At 49.5% G+C, this 20,588-nt stretch overlaps 2 protein-coding genes across 6 annotated transcripts in view; both read right to left on the bottom strand.

The window, feature by feature from the left end:
• Positions 1 to 717: 717 nt before the first annotated feature.
• On the bottom strand, positions 718 to 12,877 carry SLC29A3 (solute carrier family 29 member 3). Of its 3 annotated transcripts, none has more exons than XM_062611635.1 (6): positions 12,517 to 12,877; positions 10,965 to 11,204; positions 6,738 to 6,820; positions 5,461 to 5,687; positions 4,150 to 4,312; positions 718 to 3,451 (listed from the first exon to the last, which is right to left on the bottom strand). In XM_062611635.1, exons 2-6 carry the CDS (start codon positions 11,190 to 11,192, stop codon positions 2,782 to 2,784), a joined length of 1,371 nt encoding a protein of 456 aa, XP_062467619.1. In that variant the 5' UTR covers positions 11,193 to 11,204; positions 12,517 to 12,877; the 3' UTR covers positions 718 to 2,781. The 3 variants fall into 3 exon arrangements, with proteins under 3 accessions (XP_062467619.1, XP_062467616.1, XP_062467618.1); XM_062611632.1 differs by lacking the exon at positions 12,517 to 12,877 and adding an exon at positions 12,022 to 12,092; XM_062611634.1 differs by lacking the exon at positions 12,517 to 12,877 and adding an exon at positions 12,018 to 12,044.
• Positions 12,878 to 15,144: 2,267 nt separating this feature from the next.
• Positions 15,145 to 20,588, bottom strand: part of UNC5B (unc-5 netrin receptor B) — a 56,099-nt gene continuing 50,655 nt past the window's right edge. For all 3 annotated transcript variants that reach the window (XM_062611630.1, XM_062611629.1, XM_062611631.1), the window contains 5 exons: positions 20,332 to 20,565; positions 19,265 to 19,414; positions 18,828 to 18,992; positions 18,553 to 18,737; positions 15,145 to 18,070 (listed from right to left, as the gene is read on the bottom strand). In XM_062611630.1, coding sequence (XP_062467614.1) covers positions 17,905 to 18,070; positions 18,553 to 18,737; positions 18,828 to 18,992; positions 19,265 to 19,414; positions 20,332 to 20,565 — 900 coding nt within the window. In that variant the 3' untranslated portion in view covers positions 15,145 to 17,904. The remainder of the gene's footprint in view (positions 18,071 to 18,552; positions 18,738 to 18,827; positions 18,993 to 19,264; positions 19,415 to 20,331; positions 20,566 to 20,588) is intronic.

Raw genomic sequence — 20,588 nt, 5'->3', positions numbered from 1 at the left:
AGCATGTAGCATGCATCATTCCTGAACTGGAAACTGGGGTCGATGGCTGCATTCCTTACCAAAGATACATTATTTAAAGCCATCAAGAAATAAACTGTCATTGCATTTCAACTAACACATCCAAGATACAGCATATTTCATTCTGCCTTGCAACTACTGTTTCTCTTGTCATTCTGCATTTTCTTACATGCAGGAAGATGCATAAGATGCATCTTCACCCAGGCAGTATATGGCAGTAATTACTTCCCTGTTACATGCTCTTATATGCAACATCCTATAAACTACCCATCCTATTTTGCAGGGGGATCACCCACACACTCATGGCTGCCTGTCACCATCCATCCTTGTACTCCACCAGTGGTCCCTGCTTTGTATCCTGACCTGATTCTTGCTCAATTTGAACCTGTACTGTTTTTTCTTCCCCTCATTTCTCTACTTAGCTGAATACTATCAAAGACAAAGAATATATTCCCTTTTTGCTTGCTTCCCCCTGTAGATGCAGTAAGTATGCTCTCCACACTTACCTGCAGGTCATTTGGAAATATTAAATCAGAATAACCAGGCAATTCTGTCAGGGCTTCTTCACCTGGCCCCTGTCAGTGATTTCTCAGTTTACAGCCCAAGCTGGGACAGAAGGATGACCAGAAGGAAAAATGGACGCTAAAACTTCACGCATCAGCGCTGTCTTGAAGAGAAATCACTCCAGACACCAGCAGCTGACAGTATCAAGAATTAACTTTATTGGCAGTGGTATTGCATAATTAAGTTCTGTCTCAAGAGGTATTTGGTCTGTAACATGAAGGAAAGGATCAGCAGAGGTGCAAAGCAGTCAGCAAACAAGCAGAATCTCATCACACCTGGGACCGGGGGTAAAATGTTTAAGTTGAGGAGAGCAGACCACATGGCAGGCTCTCAAGTGGGAAGCACTGAAGGCCACAGAGAGATGTTTCTGTTGCCAGCAAGAGGCTGGCTTGGGCTTTTCAGGCACAGCAAAGTACTGCATTACTCCAAGTAATGCTCCACCACCCACAGAGGTGATGGGGGTGCTTACCCCCATGAGCAGCACCTAGCTGGCGGGCCAGCATCACCACCCTCAGCCCTTCAAGATGATGTGGACCTTCACCTGGATCAACACTTTGCCAAAGCAGCCCCTGGCCAAGTGTCAGGGGCTGAAGGGCTACAAACCTGTTGGAGCAACAGGATTAGAAGCCCACACGTTCAAAGTCATTGCTGTAAAGCTGCTCCTCGGTACTGCACACCCTGTAAATTTTCTACTCGTGTCTGTATTTTATGTTTAAATAAAAATAAGCCATAAAGCAAAACTGTGTCTGTATGCCAACGAGCTACCAAACTAAACACTGGAAGGGATTTATATAAAAGCACACATCAAGCCTACACATCACCCCATGGCAACAATCACCACTGGTCCCTGCTGTTTGCCCAGCAGGGCCAGGGCAGGCGCAGGTGGAAAGGCACCAGCCCTGCATCCTTCCTGTACCTACCACATCCAGCACAGCATAGAGACAGCCTGGCAACTCAGACCAGCAGCTTCACTGCTATTCTGTCAAGCAGAAGATGCTGAGAGCATCCCATTAACAGAACATCTGCTAATAACCCAGTCTTAAAGGAAGTATTTTCCATAGATAGCATCCCTGAGGCATCATAGGCAATGCCAAGTTATGCCATTACATCCTTGCTTCCCACTTCACCTCTCCTAGACCACAAATCTACATCATTTGAGAAAATAAATACAATAATTGTCCAGGCGTATTTGCATGGAAGTTACTTTAAAAGCCAGACCTCTTTGTGTGGGCCATATTTTTGGGTGTCACAGTATCTCAGCCCTCTGAAAACATCTGAAGACCATATACCTCCTAGGTAAATTGATCGGCTTTCTGCTGTGAACATCACATCAACGCCTCATACTTCTCCCTGGCTTTTATAGACCTTTCTCAACGCAGACTAAAGGCACCTTAAAAACCCTGGGTTAGGGCCACTTACCATTGCACTTTCCTTGGGGTTCAGCTGCAGACAGGTAAGTTGGTGTCCACAACCATCACACCACAGTCACAGCTGAAGAAATGATCTTGGGTTGGCCATGACACACAGCCCTGGCACTACTAGCACTGTGCTGGGAGTAGATGATCCCTCAATTCAATCTTAAAAAATTAAAGCAAGCACAAGTCCAAATGGAAAGGTTTCCCTTTTTGTGGCATGAATGTGTGAAATAAATACACCCGAAATTGTGCCCTGCTCCCTGGTGTGGCTGCTATCTGCCCTCAGAGCTTCCTTGAAGGTGCTCCAGGGCTCAAATTCCCTTAAGTTCAGCACCCGAGTTTGATGAAGGGGGATCCCCCTGAGATCACCAAAACACTGCAGGGGTAAACTCAAAACGATAAGGCAGCAAGTCCCAAAGTGCCATCAAAAGCCTTGGCTTCAGTTTAAAACCAGCGTGGTGGCACCAGCTAGCCACCCTTACCCACTGGCACTGGGGCGAGGGCCAGGTTTCCCTGTGCCCCCTGTGCTTTCCTGAGCTCCTTGGGGAGGACAAGGCTTTTTTGGTCCATTTGCTCCAGTCAAGATGGAGAATGACAAATGTTTGACAGTACCTCCCAGGCACAGAGGACACCCCTTCCCAGAAGGAGGACTTTCCTCTTGGATGCAAACCCCTTCTTCCCCTCAGCAAGACAGGCAGCGTGGTGGGCCTGGCTTTTGGGGGAAAAAGTCCTAAATACCCGACAATGTTACCACAAAACGAGGGCTTTCCCCCCAGCTGCTCCTCTAAATGAGGTGGACAATGAGAACAGAGAAGGCAGACCCCACAGCCAGCCCCACCATGAGGTAAAATGTCATCACCACCCCTGCCGCCTCAGCCAGCTCTTTTGGCACGATCTTGGGGCCATAGATGATGACCAGTGTCCCCAGGTAGCCATTGCTCAGCCCCAGCAGCACTGTGAAGACCACTGGGTAAATATCTTGGTTGAAGACTACCATCTGTATCTGAGCCCGGGGCTGGTAGTTGCTGAGGATAAAGAGAGGGAGGAAGATGGTCCTGAGGAGGACAAGGGTAGGCAGCAGCTTGCTCTTAGGACCAGGCATCTGTATCCAGGCAGTGATCTGTCTCCCACACCAGTCAGCAAAGTTGTACAGGAGGAAACTGGTGAGTGGAGCAAAGTACTTAGTGCTCCATGGGCTTCCTGAGGACTTGCTGACCGACTCAATGTTGGATGAGAGAGAAGGGAAGATGATGATGGAGATGAAGAAGATGTAGAAGAGGCAGAAGCCAAGGAGAGCGGTCTTCTGCAGGATGGGGCAGAGCGGTGGGATGCCTGTGCTTTTTGCAAGGAAGGAGGTACTTGTGGTGCCTTCTGGCTCTGCCTCATCTTCCATAGAGCTGTCAGGTGGCACAGTGGCCAGGGAAGGGCTCTCCTCCTGGCTGTTCATGTAATACCTGGAGAAAGAGAAGGAAGGAGATTATTAGCCAAGTGCATGTGGGAGGAATACAAACTGAGATTTGGAGAGAGCAGGAGAGAAGCTGGCTACGCAGGGATGTCTGCTGGACCCAGTGAAGGTAATTGCAGTGACCCCTATCACACATCCAGCTCTCACCTTGTAAGGGGAGGTGACACTCAGGGATCCACCATCCCCTCTTCCCCACTGTTGTATCCCTTTCCACCCCCAGTAGTTCACAAAGAGGACCCACTGTAGCAGGCATTTGAGGGGGGCAGGTGGTTTCAGACAATGCACACATAAACAAGACCAATGGGTCAGGCACATCATGATGTTGCATGATGTTGTAGATACAGATGCCCTACATGGACCCACCTAGATAGCTGCTTCCAGTCTATGACGCTCTGCTGACTTCATGCATTTCAGAAGCCTCTATCCCCCAGTGAGGCTTGCCAGAAACTCAGCACATGCTGGGCCAGATGCCCAGTTTCAGTCTGTGGTTTTGGTTAAACAGGGAAGTGTGGCTGATGCAGCACAGCGCTGGAGCTGAAGCATGCAGGATGCAGGATGGGATACTGGGAGGGTGACGGGGCAGAGACTGGCACAGCAGGTACCCCATGGGTGCCCCCAGCAACCCTGCTCGGCATCGACTCTCAGCCCATGGGATGTGGGATGCCCACGGCAGGCAGGTGCACATACCTGGAGTACTCCAACCTGGGAAGGAGGAGGTACATCATGATGCAGAAGACGATGAAGATGTCAGCGGTGAGGAAGTAGGCCAGGGCACTGTCAGTAACATTGTCTGCTGCAGCCAGGTCTATCACAGAGGCAATGGCGCTGATGGTGCCACCCATGGCCTGACCTGTGTGAGAGATCAGAGAACTGGAACTCAGTGCCTATAACTGAGCCAGCCTGACTGAGATGAGCACAGCTGGGAGCCATGGAGGTGGCAGTGAGCAACCCACAGCACCTCCAGTAAGGAGGAGTTAAATGCAGAGGGGAAAATGAGAGACAGCAGCAACCTCTTATTAATACCTCCTGGTATGCACAAACCCCTCAGGAAAAGCAGCTCAACCCCTGCCCCACATGCTGGTCCCAAACCTAGCTCAGGATGCAGCTGCACATACCACCCTGTCCCCATTTCCATACCTTGCTGCAACACAGTTATTTGCGGCACTACATCGCAGCCAAGGTCCCATCCTGCACCCCCTTTCAACGCAAACATGGCAGTACACAGGGGTCAGGATGTGAACCAACCTGCTGGGCTTGCATGTGCTGAGTCCTGCAGAGAAAGTCTAAACCCTGCCCACAGCCTAAACCTTGCCTTCCACCAGCACACATATAAACACCTCTTAAACACTCCCCCAGTCAGGAGTTGAAGCCACCAGCAACAGGTATGCCATCTTGGGGATGCAGTGACTTCTCCCACTGGCCTACACTCATTAAAACACTCCTGTCTTGGCCCCAGGAAAACTCCTTCATTTTGATGTTTCCCCCCTTCCCATCTTAGTTTGTCAGCCGTTCTGCAGCACATTTATAATGTTATCGAACCTCCAGGGAGCTCATCACTCACAGCTCCCAATATGCCTCTCATCACTGATGGAAACATGGAAATGCTGAACAGAAAGGAGGAGACAACGCAAAGTCGATGATTCCTCCAACTCCTTCTTCCCTTCTCCCTGCACAGAACAAATAATGAGGTCAAGCTGTCATGCTGGCTGTAGGGTGTTCACCCCCCAGGCAGGCATGGTGAAGGACCGCTGCTCTCCTCCCTCTGATGAGCCCTCAGCACTTTGGTTTATGGGTATTTACAGAAACAAAAGCACCAGCTCATGTGATTATGTTTCTTCCTCAGCAACTTCCCTTTATCCTTAAGGCAAAGTTATGTTTCTAAAATAAACCCCATGTGACAAAACACCAGATGCAGGAGAGAAAGAAAACCAACTACCCAGCCATAGGATTGTGAAAGAGCAGAATCCCACCAGGACAACGTGGCCGAGGGACACGAACCTGAGATCAGCGCTTGCAAGTTCCTCATGGGGAAGCAGCTGCTCAGACCAAAGATGCTGCTGGTGAAGACAGTCGAGGCACTGCTGACGATGGCCACACAGCTGATTGTGAGGGCAAAGAAGCGTGTGGTCCAAGCAGAGGTGTCGACCTTCACCAGCACCGTGATCACCAGGAAGACAGCCAGCATGACAAAGAGGGAGGACAGGATCCGGACACTGGCGGGCACCCTGGGGACAAGGGGATGGTGACACTCCTGTGTTTAGAACTATAATGTGAAGGTGTGATGAGAGGACACCAACCCTCTGCTGTGAGAAGGATCAAAGAAAAGTGAGGGGAGAAGAGGAATAAAAAGTAATTATTTTTCTCAGAAGCCTTTAGATGTCAACACTTTTGCTATCAGCAAGACTAAGTCTATAAGCCCAGCCAAGCTGTAAATAGCCATTTCTCCCAGAAATTAGCGCCTGTCTCCATCACCGGAGCAATGTACAGCAGCAGCGATAAAGCCTGCCTGGGAAACACAGCGGGCTGGGTGAAAGCAATCCCAGGCACGGCTACAAGATAATTACTTGTTTGAGCAAGAAAGTTGCTTATTACCTAGCCAGGAGAGTGTATGGGCTGGCCTGGGGGCAGGAGAGAGGAGAGAGGGAGAGGGAGAGAGGCAGGGAGCTGGACCAGTAGCTGAGATCTACAGATTGAGCACACACATTCCCCTTTGCCCACAGATGTGCAGCAATTTGATCTGGGATAAAGAAGGATACAAACAGATGGATATAGCTATGCTAGACAGAAGTTAAGCTTGCGATGTGGCACAGATGATCCATTTCTTAAATCAGTGCAGTAACTGGTAGGACTAGAGCAAGGTGTTACTCCTGGCCTGAGTGAGCTCAGCAGTCCTTAGCCAGTCCCCTGATGAAAACGATGGCAGTTTGAAGATGGAAGAACGTTTGCCAAGCAATTAACCAAGGAATTTATTATAAATTTATTTATAGTGGTGCAACTCAAAACAACTCCAAGCATGGGTGCTGCTGGTACAGTGCACAGTGCTTCACCCTGCTTCATCTCAGCTGGCTGCAATTCAGGCAAGGACAGATGAGGAGATTTTGGCCACAAAGAAGGCTGCCCTCACAATGCCCTGTGTACTCCAAAGCTTCCCTTGACAAGGGAAGGGGAAGCTGAGTTGGGAGCCACAGCTGAAGCCAGAGAAAGGCAGCAGCGACACAGGCAAAGCTGGGGAGAGCCACAGGTAATGGCTGACCTCGGAATAGAGCAGCACTTACTTGTTGATAACCAAGAAGTTTCCAATCAGGCACAGCACCGAGGGCACAGTTGAAGCAATGGAGATGTAACTCTCAAAAAAGTCCTGCCACGTAAACAAAACAAAATCAACCAACCAACCAACTAACCAAAACCCAAAATCAAACAAACAAGGTGTGGGAGAACAACACATGAATTTCAGTTCCTAAATACAGCATGATACGGCATGCATGGGGGGTTATGATGCAGGTGTCCACCTTGTTGCATCTTAGCACATGCTGCAGAACTGCTCAGGCCAACAGCAGGAAGTGGCCCCCAGGGCTTTCTCATCCTGCAACAGCCAGAGAGCCCTGGAATATTTCAGGAAATTAGGGACATAAATTCAGAAGCAATAATGGCGAAGGAAATACCTGTCTTACTGCCGCACTGCCCACATGGGACAGCACCGAAAATGAGGAGGTCTGAATTTCTCCTGCTGGCTGCAGCACCCTGGACAAACCTCATGAACATTTTATCCTATTCTCTGTGAGGGCTGTTTGTTATAAATCAGGACACGAAACCATTCATATTTTTAGCTAACTGCTTTGAAAGTCCGCAATGTCTAGCAAACCTGTGCATCTCTCTCCACACAGCATGACCAGGACACCATGCCCAAGAACATGCTTGAGCAAAAGCAGCTAAAGTGAGGACACAAGGACATTATTTTCACACCTGGTCTCCCTCTCTGTGTGCATAAAACTCATTGAAAAACTATATTGAGACTCAACACACACTTACTCCAAGGACTTATGTATCATTCAAGCAAGCTGGCTGCAGCATCAGTCTATATTCAGCAGCCCACCTCGCACAGAGGTCAGGCCGGGCACACAGAAAGCAATAACCACAGCAGAGAGAGAGAGATTTCTTTGCCAAAACTGCAGCCAAATGCTTACATTTTCAATCCATTTTACGTATGATGCTGTTAAAGCCTGTCTGCTCCACGGTCTCCCTTGAGGTGCTAAATCTGCTCATTTTTTTTCTGCAGGAATCTCAACCAGCAGGTAAGACAATGCTCGCAAAGAGGGTGACCTACATATTCACCCCCACTGCAATGGGCTTTCTTTTTTCTCCAGTTACCTAGCTACAGAGAAGGGGCCACATCACATCTGAGCGTAAGAAAGCACTTGGCACGTTTTCTCTGCTTGTAACTCTCTTTTTTCAGCTTTGCATTGTAGTAATTTAATCAGTTTACAATCACGTTAATTTAGTCTTCCCTATTAGGAGCTTTACTGTAAGCAATGAGAAATCTAATAATCCCTTCTAGAGGGTCCATATAGACAGAGACATAAATGCCTGCACTTAACAGCATCAGTTTGGCAAAGCAGGAGGCTCAAAGGTCTACCGCCATACAGTGAATTACAGGAAAAAAGACAAAGCAAAATGCAAAGTTGGCTGCTAAAACTATTACTTATTTACCAACCTACTCAAAACAAACCACCAAACCAGCCTGGGGATATTAACTATACTTCCTAGCTAATTTTCTTTTGAGGATGAAAAACGACTTTATAACATTTTCACAAAGCAGAAGTGTACATGAAGTAATTTGGCAGAGATGCTGCATTTCAAGCACCCCCGGGGAGATCTTCATTCATTCCCAGCAAACGTGCTCACATCAGTGGTGAGAAGAGAACTGGTGAAGTATTTAAGAAACTGAGGAGCTTGCATCGCACTGCGAAATTTTATGCTGCCTTAGCTACAGTCAAACCCTGCTGGAAAAGAAAAGCCAAGTAGAAGGGTTTCAACTACATTACTTTTGTGAAGAAGGAAAGTCCTCACACCACATTTTTAATGCAGTAGCAGAATGGCAGTGTCAAATTTAATCCATGACCAGAGCAATGGAAAGTATCAGGCCCCATACCTATCTCACCTCTTTGCTCTTGCTCATTAGGTGTTAATCCAGCTCAAATGGTAACTCTTCTCCCTACATGGTTATTCCCATCCGTCACAGACGTGCTTTCAGAGCAAACTGTTGGCTATGCAAGATATACCTAGTTCTCTCTTTCTCCTGAGCCCTCCCTGACGGAGCAGCTCATCTCCTCCAGGCATCCCTTGCTCACAAGGGCCGAGCTCCTTATGGCAACATGGTTTTAGAGGGGAAACACAAACACTGAAAAGACTGTCACAGCTTTCCTAGCTAATAACAAATGATAATCCAGAAAGCCAACCTGACATCTTCCTCCTTGCCCAAAGCTGCCTTCCTGCCACCTCTGCTTCTCATGGGTAAAGGTGTCATACATACCTCAGGCATGGAGCTGAGGCACATAATGGAAGTGTTTGACCCTATATTAACTATAGCACCTTCAAATACATGCCACGACGCACGCTGTGCACTTGGTACTTTAAAAGAAAAAACTAACAAGAACAAAGCACTGCAGTGGCAAATTAGTCATCAGTGGTGGCCAGCACTGCCCACTGTTGCCAAGTAGTTTTTATTCTGCTCTAGCCTGGACTTGGCAGCTGGGCTCTCGCCAGGCTGGGAAAGCAATCCAGACCCATGGTGGCAGCTGAAGGCACCAGAGTGTTACCTGGAGCACAGGGCATGAAATTAGCAGCAGCGAGCAGGCTGGAGCCAAAAGCAGGCTGCCAGTCACAGGCACATCTTTCCAGAGTTGAGCTCGGTTTGCAGGTAAGCCCTCCTGCCGCAGCACCATGGCTTGCCATCCCAGGGGCCAACTGATTTGTTTTTGATCGACTCGACTGCCATGGAAGAGCCAGGTTTCTTGTCTCCAGAGAAGTAAAAAACATTGCACCTTGGCCATGCAGAAAGAGGAGGAACATCTGTTCAGTGAAGTAGTATCCTTCAAACACTTTTTGAAGTGATGATCTGACCAGGAATATAGCTGTGCAAGAGATTTTAGGAAGAATACCTTGTGATACTTACTCTACTTGAAACCAGTTTTTCAAGAATTGCCTCACATAAGCACGATGTAGAAGCAACAAGGAGTGGGTTGGATGCAGGGACTGTGGAAGGACATCATGCCACGTGGTGGCAGAGCACCCTTCACCCCCTTTTTGAGTACCCTTGCTAGCACAGGGACAGCCTATTTATGGTCTTTGGGCACCACAGGCACTTGTTCTCCATCAGTTTCATCCACCCGGTATCTCAATTTACACCAGCACACTGGTACTTCAGCATCCTGGTACAACTACCGCTGGTGACACTTTGCTTCCTCCCCATCAAAAACACAGCTGACTCAACAACTATTAAAATAAAAGCAGCCATGGACACCATATTAAAAAAATAATAGAGAAAACCTGGGTGTCACACCTGGCTCTGTGTTTATATAAAAATAAAATGTGCCCAAACCACTTGAACAAGCTTGGCAACAGGAAGAGGACATGATGCAGCCTCATCGTGCCAATACTTTTTCCAGCCCCAAAGAAATACCATTGCTTTGTCAGGGGGGCACAGGGAAATAATCCTGCCATGGCAGGAGGAGCAAGAGAAGGCAGCTTTTTTGGGGGAGAAATAAGAGCGGCCATCAAGCCTGCCACCCCAAGGCCAGCTCATCAGTCACCCCGTGACAAGCTCCTCATCCCATATGTCAAAAGCCAGATGTTTATCATTGCAGGAGATACTCTGGTCACATGTGCCAGATCTTGAAGGAAAAGCTGTAAAGCATCCAGGGGCACTTGAGACTATCACAAGCCATGTGGTCCAGGGCTCATGTTCCTGCAAAGCCCTGCTGCTGTTTCCAATAAATTACATGCTGCACCAGCCAGAGCAAGGGAGAAACCACCTAAAGCATGTTTGATGCCTTGCCGCTGGGCCAGAAGCTAAAAGCAATTCATCTCCCAGCCTGCAGGGAGTTGCAGCTGAGTCCACTGAGAAAGCACAGAGCCCCGTGGGGCTTGGGCACTCACCAAGCGTGAAGGACAGATTAAAACAAAAAAAACAGAAGAGATTTTTACCTTGCACCATAGAAATCATCCTATGAAAGGCAGCCTTGCTTAAGGGGCAGGTTAACCCAGAGTTTTTAAATGCACCTTAAACGTAGCACTTCAAATACAGGGAAAAGACAGAACAAAGTGCTACGCTTTTTGGTTTTAAGCATCTATCTTGTTCTCCCCAAATACACCTCTACCCCTGGGTGGCAGCAGGCAAAACCCCAGAGGACATTCACTCACCTTCTGGGAAAGTGGAAGGGGAAAAAAGAGCAAGTGGGGAAGCGGATGAGTTTTGTTTAAGGCCTTGGAAGCAGCATACTCACCTGCAGATCCGACGCCTGCTGCCCCACAGGGCCTGCCCGATCCGAGCAGTTTTGCAGCTTGTACATCCAGTAGTGCTTTGCTGTGATGAAAAAATTCCAGGGCAGCAGTGACCCGACGCCCAGGAGGAAAAAAATAACATAGGCCCCATGTAAGCGGTCGCTTGGCTTTTGCTGGCTGTATCCACCCAACAAGGGCTCCTCTGTCAGGGGCTCCTCATCGGGGTGCATGGTGCTGGCACGCTGCAGAAAACAATCACCAACAGAGATATTACCCGTGACGGTTGCAAACCGTTGCCTGCAAGTTACTATGTGCGGTTCCCTCCTCCTTTGGCCTGTGATCACCCAGCAAATGCTGGATGAGCATGCTGAACCAGCTTAGCACAAGGATGTTTGGACCCCTGGGAGATATGGGAGAAGTGAACTAATACATGGCAGAGACAGGCGCTGCCACCACAGCACCCATGTTGCCATCCTTAATTAATAACTAACCAATCCCTTCGGCTTTGCAAAAGCAGGAAACCTCAGCTCGTGCAAGGCTCCAAAACAACTAGGTTGTAAACTACCAACGCCGTGGGGGTGTGCAGGGAAACGCGCAAACTACAATAACACCATCAGGCTTTCGAAAATGACCTGTGAACTAATGCATCACCACCAGGCTCCGCAGACCGGCTTGTAAACTAATACAACATCATCAAGGCTTTGTAAAATGACTCATAAACTACCGTAACACCACCGGGCTTTGGAAAATGACTTGTGAACTGACGCAACGCCAGCAGGCTTTGCAAGGCGTGCGTAAACTACCATAAACTCCCGCAGCAACGCCGGGCTGTACAAAATGACTCGTAAACGACTACAGCACCGCCAGGCTTTGCAGAGCGGCGCCGCGGCAAGGGCTGAGCCAAGCGCAGGGGAAGAGAATAATGCCGGAAATGAGGGATTTTGCAAAGCGCGGTCGATTTCAGGAGGAGGAAGCCCCGCATCCCTCCGCGCGCCCAGCCACCTACCTAACCATCCCATCCCTCCCTGCACACCCGGGACCCCCCGCCGCAGCACTTACAGGGGCACCGCACGGCCCCGCCGAGCCAAGCGGAGACGGGTCAAGCCGGGCCGGACTGCCCCGCTCCGCCCCGCCGGGGGTGGGGTAACCCCGGCACGGCCCCGCGGGCGGTGCTGCGCGGCGCGGTGGGGCGAGGACGGGAGGTGGGCACGGTGCAGCCCGGCGGTACCCGGGCGCAATTGCACCCAACTGTCCCCTTAAGTTTTTTTTCGTCCGCTCTCACTTTTTCCGCTTGTTTTAAAACAATCTTTTACTTTATTTCACTTCTTGCAGGTGCACGGCAAGCAGCACTGCCCCCCCCCCCCTCCGGTTTAAACTAGAAACGCTCTGTCAAAATCAGTGTTAATCACTGCCTAGCTTACGGCGTAGCAATAGGAACATTCGTCAGGGCTTGTTTTCTTGGTGGAAGTCACCAAAGCACGAGTGCATCATCCCCTCCTGAGGATGTGAGGGTGGGGAATGGGGAATTCTTCTGTAGAATGGGGTGCTGCTTACCAGAGCCAGGACACTTTACTCGCTTCACTTCCTGCAATGGCCCATTAGGATGAATTTCACTGTAAAGCCCTCAACTTCCTCCGAATGACACTTGAACACTCACCTTCAGGGCATCATGGAACTGTGAAGGAAAACTTCATTAGCTTTTTTCCTCTCCCCCACCCTTCATTCCTGTATTCCTTCACCAAAGATGGGTTTGGCTCCTTGGGAGGTGGGCAGCTACATAGGAAAATTATAAACTGGTGGGACCCCAGCTTTTCTGCAACCCCATTACAACCAGATGTGCTTCCACTATTTGTTTGCACTTGTGTTGGCAATTAGTGGAGTTTTATATCTTAGGTTTCATGTTGCTGTTTACCTTTAGCCTTCCCGTCTGCTGTATCTAAGATAATGCTTTTCCTCCATTGCACACATATCCAGCTTCTCTTCACCAAAGCTAAATAGTACCTGTTTTTTGCAGAAGGCCCCAAGATGGTCTAGTCTGTATTTTTTTTCCATGTACAACCGCCTATGGGACGAATGCAGAACAACCCAGATACCTCAACTCCCTGCAGCAGCAGTGCACACAAAGCTGGCCACCGCCTGGGAGCCAGGACCAGCCACCACCCATCTCCAGCCTTGCTGAGCCTTCAAGGAGAACATACCGGTCAGCCCTGAACACGCAGATGTCAAAATAGCCCCAGACATATGCATGCTCTATTTATTTAGTTCTTTTGTGAGCAAAACAAGCAGAAGCACATGACCAACCCACTGGTGATGTGCTGAAATGGAAAGGCATGAGGGGAGCACATGGCTTTCCCTCCAGAGGTTTCTGCTTGGGATTTTCATCTGCATTGACATGCTGGTCTGGGAAAGCACCTGAGGAGATGGCACAGCCTATCCGAGTCAGTAACCCATCAGCTCAGAGAGATTCGCCTGGTATTTCTGACCCGCTGCTATCATGTCAAAAAACCCACTGCTGGAGAACACTCAGATCATATCAACACAAGGGACCGTGACAGCTGAGTAGGGGAAACAAAGACGGTTCACATTTAACTGAAGCCATGAGAAACCCCCTGAGTCAATACTACTTGAGAGACCCTCTGCAACACAGACCTCCACATGCACTTGGTGCAGATTGTAGGGACACTCCTGTGCTCAAAGTGGGGTTTGGGCTGTTTCCCCTCCACCCCAACCCCTCCCACAGGTTCTGTGCTGGCCCGGAGTCATGGCAAGCTGTGAAGGAGCAGGGAAGGTTTCATGATTATCCTAAAGGAGTACCAGGTATCCCATAGCACTGCTTGCCCTCCCTGTGCTGGAGGTGTAATGGAGCAGGGGGCATGTGAATAATGGTTAAGAGATTGGAATTTGTAAAGTGGGACTTATAGAGGAGGTCCTCCCACTCCTTGGTACAGCTTGACACTTCTACAGAGCAGCTTGTGGTGTAGGTGAACTGTAAAATCCAGTGGGGCTGGCCTAAAGGAAATTTCCTGAACATGCAATAGAAAACTCATGAGACCCTTGTGTGGGCTGCTCCAGTGCTCCCAGGCATCCAGCAGAATAAATCTGTCAGCACTTAGTGATGGCATGGCAGTCACTTACAAACCTGTTGTGGGGACTGAATTCAATATGTCAGCTGCAGAGAAGACTAGGGCCAGCTTAATTTTATGCTGAATTTGAAAGCTGTGTATTTCAATAGGAGATGAAATCAGGCACCAGTTGGTCAAAGCTACCCGCAGATTGGGCCTTTGGAAAGATGGGTGCAAAAGGTGCCCAGTGAAAGCAACTTGTAAGATGGAGGTTAAATGAACTAAGATGTAAACAGAAGAAAAGGTTATTACTTCTGAGAAAGTGTCTGCCTCAGCATCGTATTTAGAGCTGGAAAGCCCAGCTGGGAGGGTTTTGCATCTTTGCATGGCTCTGGTACAATTGCTGCTGTGACCGGGCAGCAATTTCCTCCCCATTTCTTTCACTGGTTGCAGAATACCCACACCTACCTGGAATAGGAAAAAAACACTGTCATCTCCTGGTGGGCCCAGGAAGAGTGGATAGGGGCAGCAAGACCTCACCTCTCCCTGCAAACCCTTCTGGCTTTGCTTCCTCTGGCAGAGCCAGTGTGATGGCACTAAGGCAGGGAAGCAGCATGGCAGAGGTGGTCCCAAAGGAGGGGATGGGGCAAGGCAAGGAGGCAGAGGAGCAAGGCAAAGTTTGTAGGACAGGATGCCCAAGTTACAGACTGCAGCTCCATACTCTGTTTCCCCCTCTCAAACTAGGCACCCTGGTCCTAGTTCTTCCTGGAAGGGGCATTGCTTTCTGCAGGATATCCCACAAGGAAGAGAATGAACTGCTTGAGATGGTGCTTTAGCCCATAAGATATGGTTGTAGCACTTGTCCCTGCCTTGTGATCACCCATGCGAGTCCAAAACAAACCATAAATCAATTGCTGCAGCTTACCTCCGTTAGGGACTCTGACAGCAACATCCTCTGCTGTTGGCACTGGCACGCCTGCAGCATCCGACCCAAAAACAGGTTGAAGGGATGCTCATGGAGACCCCTATGCTGCAGCTGCTGCTCAAGCTGAATCCAAATTCCTGGAGATGCCAAACCCAGCAGGAACTCATGAGTGATGAACACGGAGAAGTGAACAGATTGGGTTTTGTGGGTTTTGGGTTTTTTTATTAGACTAGGAAATATAATTTATTGCATAAAAATTAATTTGTTACAATAGGAATGCTAAACTTTATTTACAGTTCTTTAGTTTACAGAATAAACAGATGCAGTTTTAGAGGATGCCACTAGGCCCATCCCCTGGACATATAAATATGGAAACAGATTGCGGAGCAAGAGACGGACACTGCCAGCATGACACGGATCATGGGATTGCCTTTGCCAAAATGCCTGGGCATACAAACCCTCAGTCACGGAGGGAGGCATGGAGGGCACCTGGGAGCTGGCTCCCATGGGAGATGGGCAGCAGGCACTCAGAGGACCAGGGTGAGGAGCAAACCCTGCCTCCCCCTGTTCTGCTTCTAGTGCAGGTTCCCTGGTATGAAAAATGGGGAGAACCTCCCCAAACACACATGTTGGTGAATCCAGGAGGCTGCTGCCTGCCAGAAGAAGGGGAAGACGAACACAGACAGATGGGGATGGAGGCAGAGGCACCCACGGATGGGACGGATGGATGGACGGACAGATGGATGGGTGCACATGCCAGCGCAGTGATCCATGAACCAGAGACAGTGGGAATGAAAGCGAGAGAGATTCAGACACAACCCTAAAGAAGAGCATCTCATCTCACAGAGAGCACCCCAGCACTGAGAAAGGAGCCCTATAAAATGCCAGCAGCTGGTTTGATCCATCAGTTCTTCACTTCTTTCCAAATTTGCTTACTCCGCCTCAGCTCAGACATGGGGTGTCAGAAATCAGATGGTCAAATGCAACCTAAAGGAAGGACAAAACCCTTCCCACGTGACACAGGAGCTCACCCAGCAGAAGTCTTTCCATCTAGCACAGAGGAAAGAGATCCCCTCTCTCCCACAACCTTGAAAACCCAGAAAGAAAGGAATCCCAGAGACCCCAAAGTACAATAGGGCACTACACATCTGATCACTGCTTCAAAAGCTGCTGAGAGGAATCATCCCTGTGCCTAAGCAATACTGAAAACTGCTCCCGAGCCACCCTTCAAAGGTGATGCTCTCAGTCACGGCATGGCTCCCCAAGTCCTGAGTTTGCTCCAGTCCTCAGGGTGCTGCAGGATGCTGCATGCACCCTGTAACACCATACCTCGGCTTTGCAGCCAGGACACAGCTCATCACAGCCCAAAGCAGGACCTGCTCTCAGACCCTGCTCTTAATACTTCCACTGATGGAGATTCCACAGCCTTGCCATGTGATCTAGTCTAATCCTTTTATTCATTTATTTATTTTTAAACGGACATTTCTAAGATATAGCACTCGCTGAGTAACTATTTCTATCTGCAAGCAATCTAAATTTTTACCTTCATTGAAACACCGTATCTTTGCAAGACACCTTGTTCCTGCCTACCCCTTGATGACTTTCTATTCATCCCACAACTTCTCCATCATTATAAAAGGTCTATTACAAGGGAAAAAGGAGCTGCAATGAAGGATGGAAACCCTATCACTGCTTATGAGGCTGTCCCTCGCATGAAAATGCTCAGCCTGGCTTGCAACTTGGAGATGCCAAGGTCTCCCTCCCTGAATCCCTGCTGAAATACTGCATCAAAAAACAGGCGTGAGCACATGGACCCAAAACCGACACAGTTTGCATGGGGCTGCATCCTGGCCTGCCAACCCTCTGCTCTCCCTGGACCCCTGGCACAACCTGCTCATCACCTCCTTCTGACCACCAAGCCCAGATTCGGGGTTCTCACTACAAAAACCCTGGGGGGTTTAAAACATTTGGCCTTTGGCCTGTGGGTTGGTGCAGGACTGAAATCTTTGGTTTGTACTGAAGTTATGTAAATGAAGGTGTAGTCATCCTAAAAAGCTCCCCCAAACGATGCCAGGGAAGAATTCATTAAAAACACCCATATCCAGATGCACTTTCCCCCTGAACCCTAAATGCAGGGCAGAACCCCTCACTCATCCTTGCAGGCAGAGACGACCCCTTGCTCCAGGCACTGCTGCTGGGGAAAGGGGAGTTTGCAAGGAAAAAGTCTTGGGGAGGGTCTCAGCTGGCCCTGAACCAGAGGGGCGTAGAGGCACTTTACCCTACGGACTCCCCAGGGGTCCCAGGACGTGTAAACATGTGTTGCTCCATGATTTTCCCTAGAAAAGTGTGTTCATTTAAATCTCTTTGCCACCCCAACCATGGCAACGCTCTTGCTCTCACACACACACACAAAAAGATTTATAAATCTGTCTTTTTTTTTTTTAAATTTTTTCTTTTTTTTTTAAAAAGGACTCATCCAAAGATCTGGATAATAAATTATTTGCGTTTCCTAAGAAACTTTTTTTTTCCTTTTTTTCTTTCTTGTTTGCCTGTTAAGCTGTCTGAAGCTTTTGCCAGAAGCAAGCCATTAGACTAGATTGTACTCATCCCTTCAATGCAGAAATGCTATTAAAGGAGGAGTAGGGTAACCCAAACAAAGAAGGAGAAGGAAAGCCCCCATCCCAACTCGAGAAGCCCTAATTCCTCCCCATGCCATGAGGAGAAGGAGGAAGAGGAGGAAGAGGAATGCTGCGTAACACTTGAATTCCTTGTAAACGCTGAGGATGGGTCTCTAAGGCTGACAGTGATGCGGGAAGGGAGGGAGAAGCGACGGCCTTGGCCCTTCCTCACTCAGCTGCTGCCTGGGGATGGATGTGCCTCCCCCCGCTGTCAGGGAAGGGTCCCCCCCTCACCCCCTGTTTCATCCTTCCAGCCCACCAGCCGTGGGGAGCTTCATCAGCAGTCTCCCTCTGTGGCCATGACCACCAGCATCTCACTCTTGCCCATCTCTTCTAAGGCACTGGCCAGGGTGTTGAGATCACCATCATCTTGGTGCTTGGCTTCCCATAAGTCCAGGAGCACCCCGGTGGGGCTGGCTTTGGTGGCAAAGTAGTTCAGATACCTGCAAAGGGGAAGCAGAGAGAAAGTCCAGGTTGGTGCAGTGCCCTTCAGGGATGAAAGGAAGGAACACGCTGGGGCAGCAAACCTGTTTGCAAGATGAATGCTGACGGAAATGGCATAATGCAAATGCCAAAGCCCTTGAGAAACTGTCTTCAATTTTTACACAGAGCTGGCATTCATGCAAAAGCAATGTAACCTTTGTTTTTCTGAAATTACCCTCCCTTCCTTCGGTCCTTGGAGTTGAACCCAGACAGGAACAGCACAAGGATAGTCCCAGATAAATTACACAAGAAACCCATGACAGTGGCACAGATTGATGCACGGATATAGATGGATATAATTATGTACATTATATCTGTATTTATGGGCAGACCTATATAGCTGGACATAACCTAGCTGGATGCCTTCAGCAGGGAGGGAAGGCAGGGTGAAGCGCCTCTGCCTAGGGCACAAGAGGGGAAAGCAAAGCATGCAGAGACCCACCTGTCCATGGAGAGCTTCTGGGCGAGAAGTCTCCAGTCATTTCCTCTGGAGTTGGGAGCATCCAGGCTGTTGCAGATCTTCTGCCGGATGGAGAGGGGGATCTTGAAAGCATAGGGTCCCAGCTGGGTGGTGGTGGTGTTGGTACCACTGTGGTGGGAACGGAGGGTGTCGAAGGAGCTGGCATGCTGCAAGGCAAAGAACAGGGTGAGATGTTGCAGCACAGAGCGCCTCCTGAGCATGACCCTGTGCTGTCCCCCCACCTCCCCACCACTCACCTCTCCCAGCATGATGTGGAGCTGGAAGATCTGCCCTTCCCCTTCCACCTGCCGGACGCAGATCTTGCAGGTGAGCTCAGTGGAGGCCTGGCTGTACCTCTCCAGGGTGAAGGTGCAATGCAGGGCTCGCTGGCTGCCACTCCAGATGTGATAGAAAGGGATTTCCTGAGGACCACCAAAGCACAAGCTCAGTGAAGGCTCCAGGAGATCCCCTGGGAGATCCCACTCCCTCCAGCCACCCCACACGGATAAGATGGGACAGAGGGACCCTACAGACAGCATCCCACCAGAAAAGACCTGACAACCAGTCCCACTTCCTCCATCCCTGTGGGAGACAACTTTGGAGGCAAGACCAGGGCACTCACAACCCCACAGAGCCTGGCTGAGGATGGTGTCCCCAGTCTGGGACCCCAGCTGGCCTTGCCTCTGCCCCTTACCTGGTACTTGGCCAGCAGCTTGCTCCTCCATAGTGCATGGGGGATGTCATGGATGGAGAGACGCAAGTTGTGGTAGCTGTCCTTGAAGGGCAGGGGCTTGGGCTCCTCCAGCAGGTACCCACCCAGTGTGCGCTCCAGCTCCAGCACCTCCTGGAGGCAGTATGACAGGCAGAGTGAGACCATATGAAAAGTAGGGGCTGCTCCCCTTCTCCCTCCATACCCAAAGCTAAGTATGTTCCTGACAAGAGGAGCCAGCAGCAGCAACAAGCCCACACAGGAAAGCAGCCTTTGCCACCCTGACAACTTGCCAACTCATCTCACGTGCCAGCACCACCTACAACTTGAAGTTTATAATGTGAGAATCAGTACTCCTGTGAGAGTGAGAGCCTCTGTACTCCTCAGACAATGCAAAGGTCCAACACAAAGGTCAGGCACTCTTTTCAAGAGTGCCATCCTATTTGTTTTTAACACCATCCCACTATTATACCATCAGATCTTAGGAGAAAAATTCAATCCAGGAGCCAAAGTGTTGCCTGCATCTCCACCTAGAGGCACTAAAGCAATCCTGACACCACAGAACAAGTCACAGGGAATTAAACAGCCACGGCACCAGAGGTCCATATAACTTAAGGATCAAAATTCAAGCTTCCCATTTTGCACTCGATGTTACCTATGTCACAAATACCTCCCAACTAGGAGAGAGACATGTCTCCATGCAGGAATAACAGGATCTATAGAAAAATGATGCAAACCACAGCAGCATTTCAGGTGCGTGGGAAAGCTCACCCAGCAGCAGCAAAACCTCTCATGTAATCTCTGCAGCAAGGGAGCCCTGTATAGGAGCTAAGCAGCACCCTCATTGTTTCCTTCGGAGAGGGTGAGGAAGGACAGGGAAAACAGTAAACATGCTTATTACTTCACTGTGGTCACTTTGCAGGCAGTTGCATCAGGTTGTCTGCTCCCTGGGGCCAGTCCATCCTGAGAGGCACCAGGCAGCATCTTGCCACCAGCACAAACAGCTTTGGGAAGCAGGGGCAGCCTGCACCAGCATCACAAGGTAAGGTTACCTTCAGAGCATCTGGCGTGTCCTCTAAGCAGTAGACCTTGAGGCTGTACTCCAGGGAAGTGCAAACAGTGGGGGCAAAGATCGCCAGCTGGAGCCTCTTGATGGCTGACCTGGAGTAGGACTCTCCAACAAAGACATAGGTGCCGAGCTGGTCTAGCAAAATGTGGCAAGACTTGGCTTCCAGCTGGCAATAGCAGGGAGTATTGAGGGTCTCTTCATCCAAGGTCACAACTTCCTGCAGGGAAAAATGGGAAACCA

This window comes from Pezoporus occidentalis, unplaced genomic scaffold (assembly GCF_034315485.1).
Source record: "Pezoporus occidentalis ecotype Australia unplaced genomic scaffold, CSIRO_AGI_Poc_V1 ctg155, whole genome shotgun sequence".
Classification (NCBI taxonomy): Eukaryota; Metazoa; Chordata; class Aves; order Psittaciformes; family Psittacidae; genus Pezoporus; species Pezoporus occidentalis.
This window is presented reverse-complemented; position numbering and strand designations above follow the sequence as displayed.

Bases quoted from the DNA above. Each gene is read 5' to 3' on its own strand.
- SLC29A3 (XM_062611635.1), bottom strand. From the start codon at position 11,192: ATGCACCCCGATGAGGAGCCCCTGACAGAGGAGCCCTTGTTGGGTGGA. The intron at 4,313-5,460 runs GTTCGTGTCCCT...TCTCTCACACAG, and splicing joins CTTGCAAGCGCTGATCTCAG to GTCAGGCCATGGGTGGCACC. The intron at 3,452-4,149 runs GTATGTGCACCT...CTCTTTCTCCAG, and splicing joins CCCAGGTTGGAGTACTCCAG to GTATTACATGAACAGCCAGG.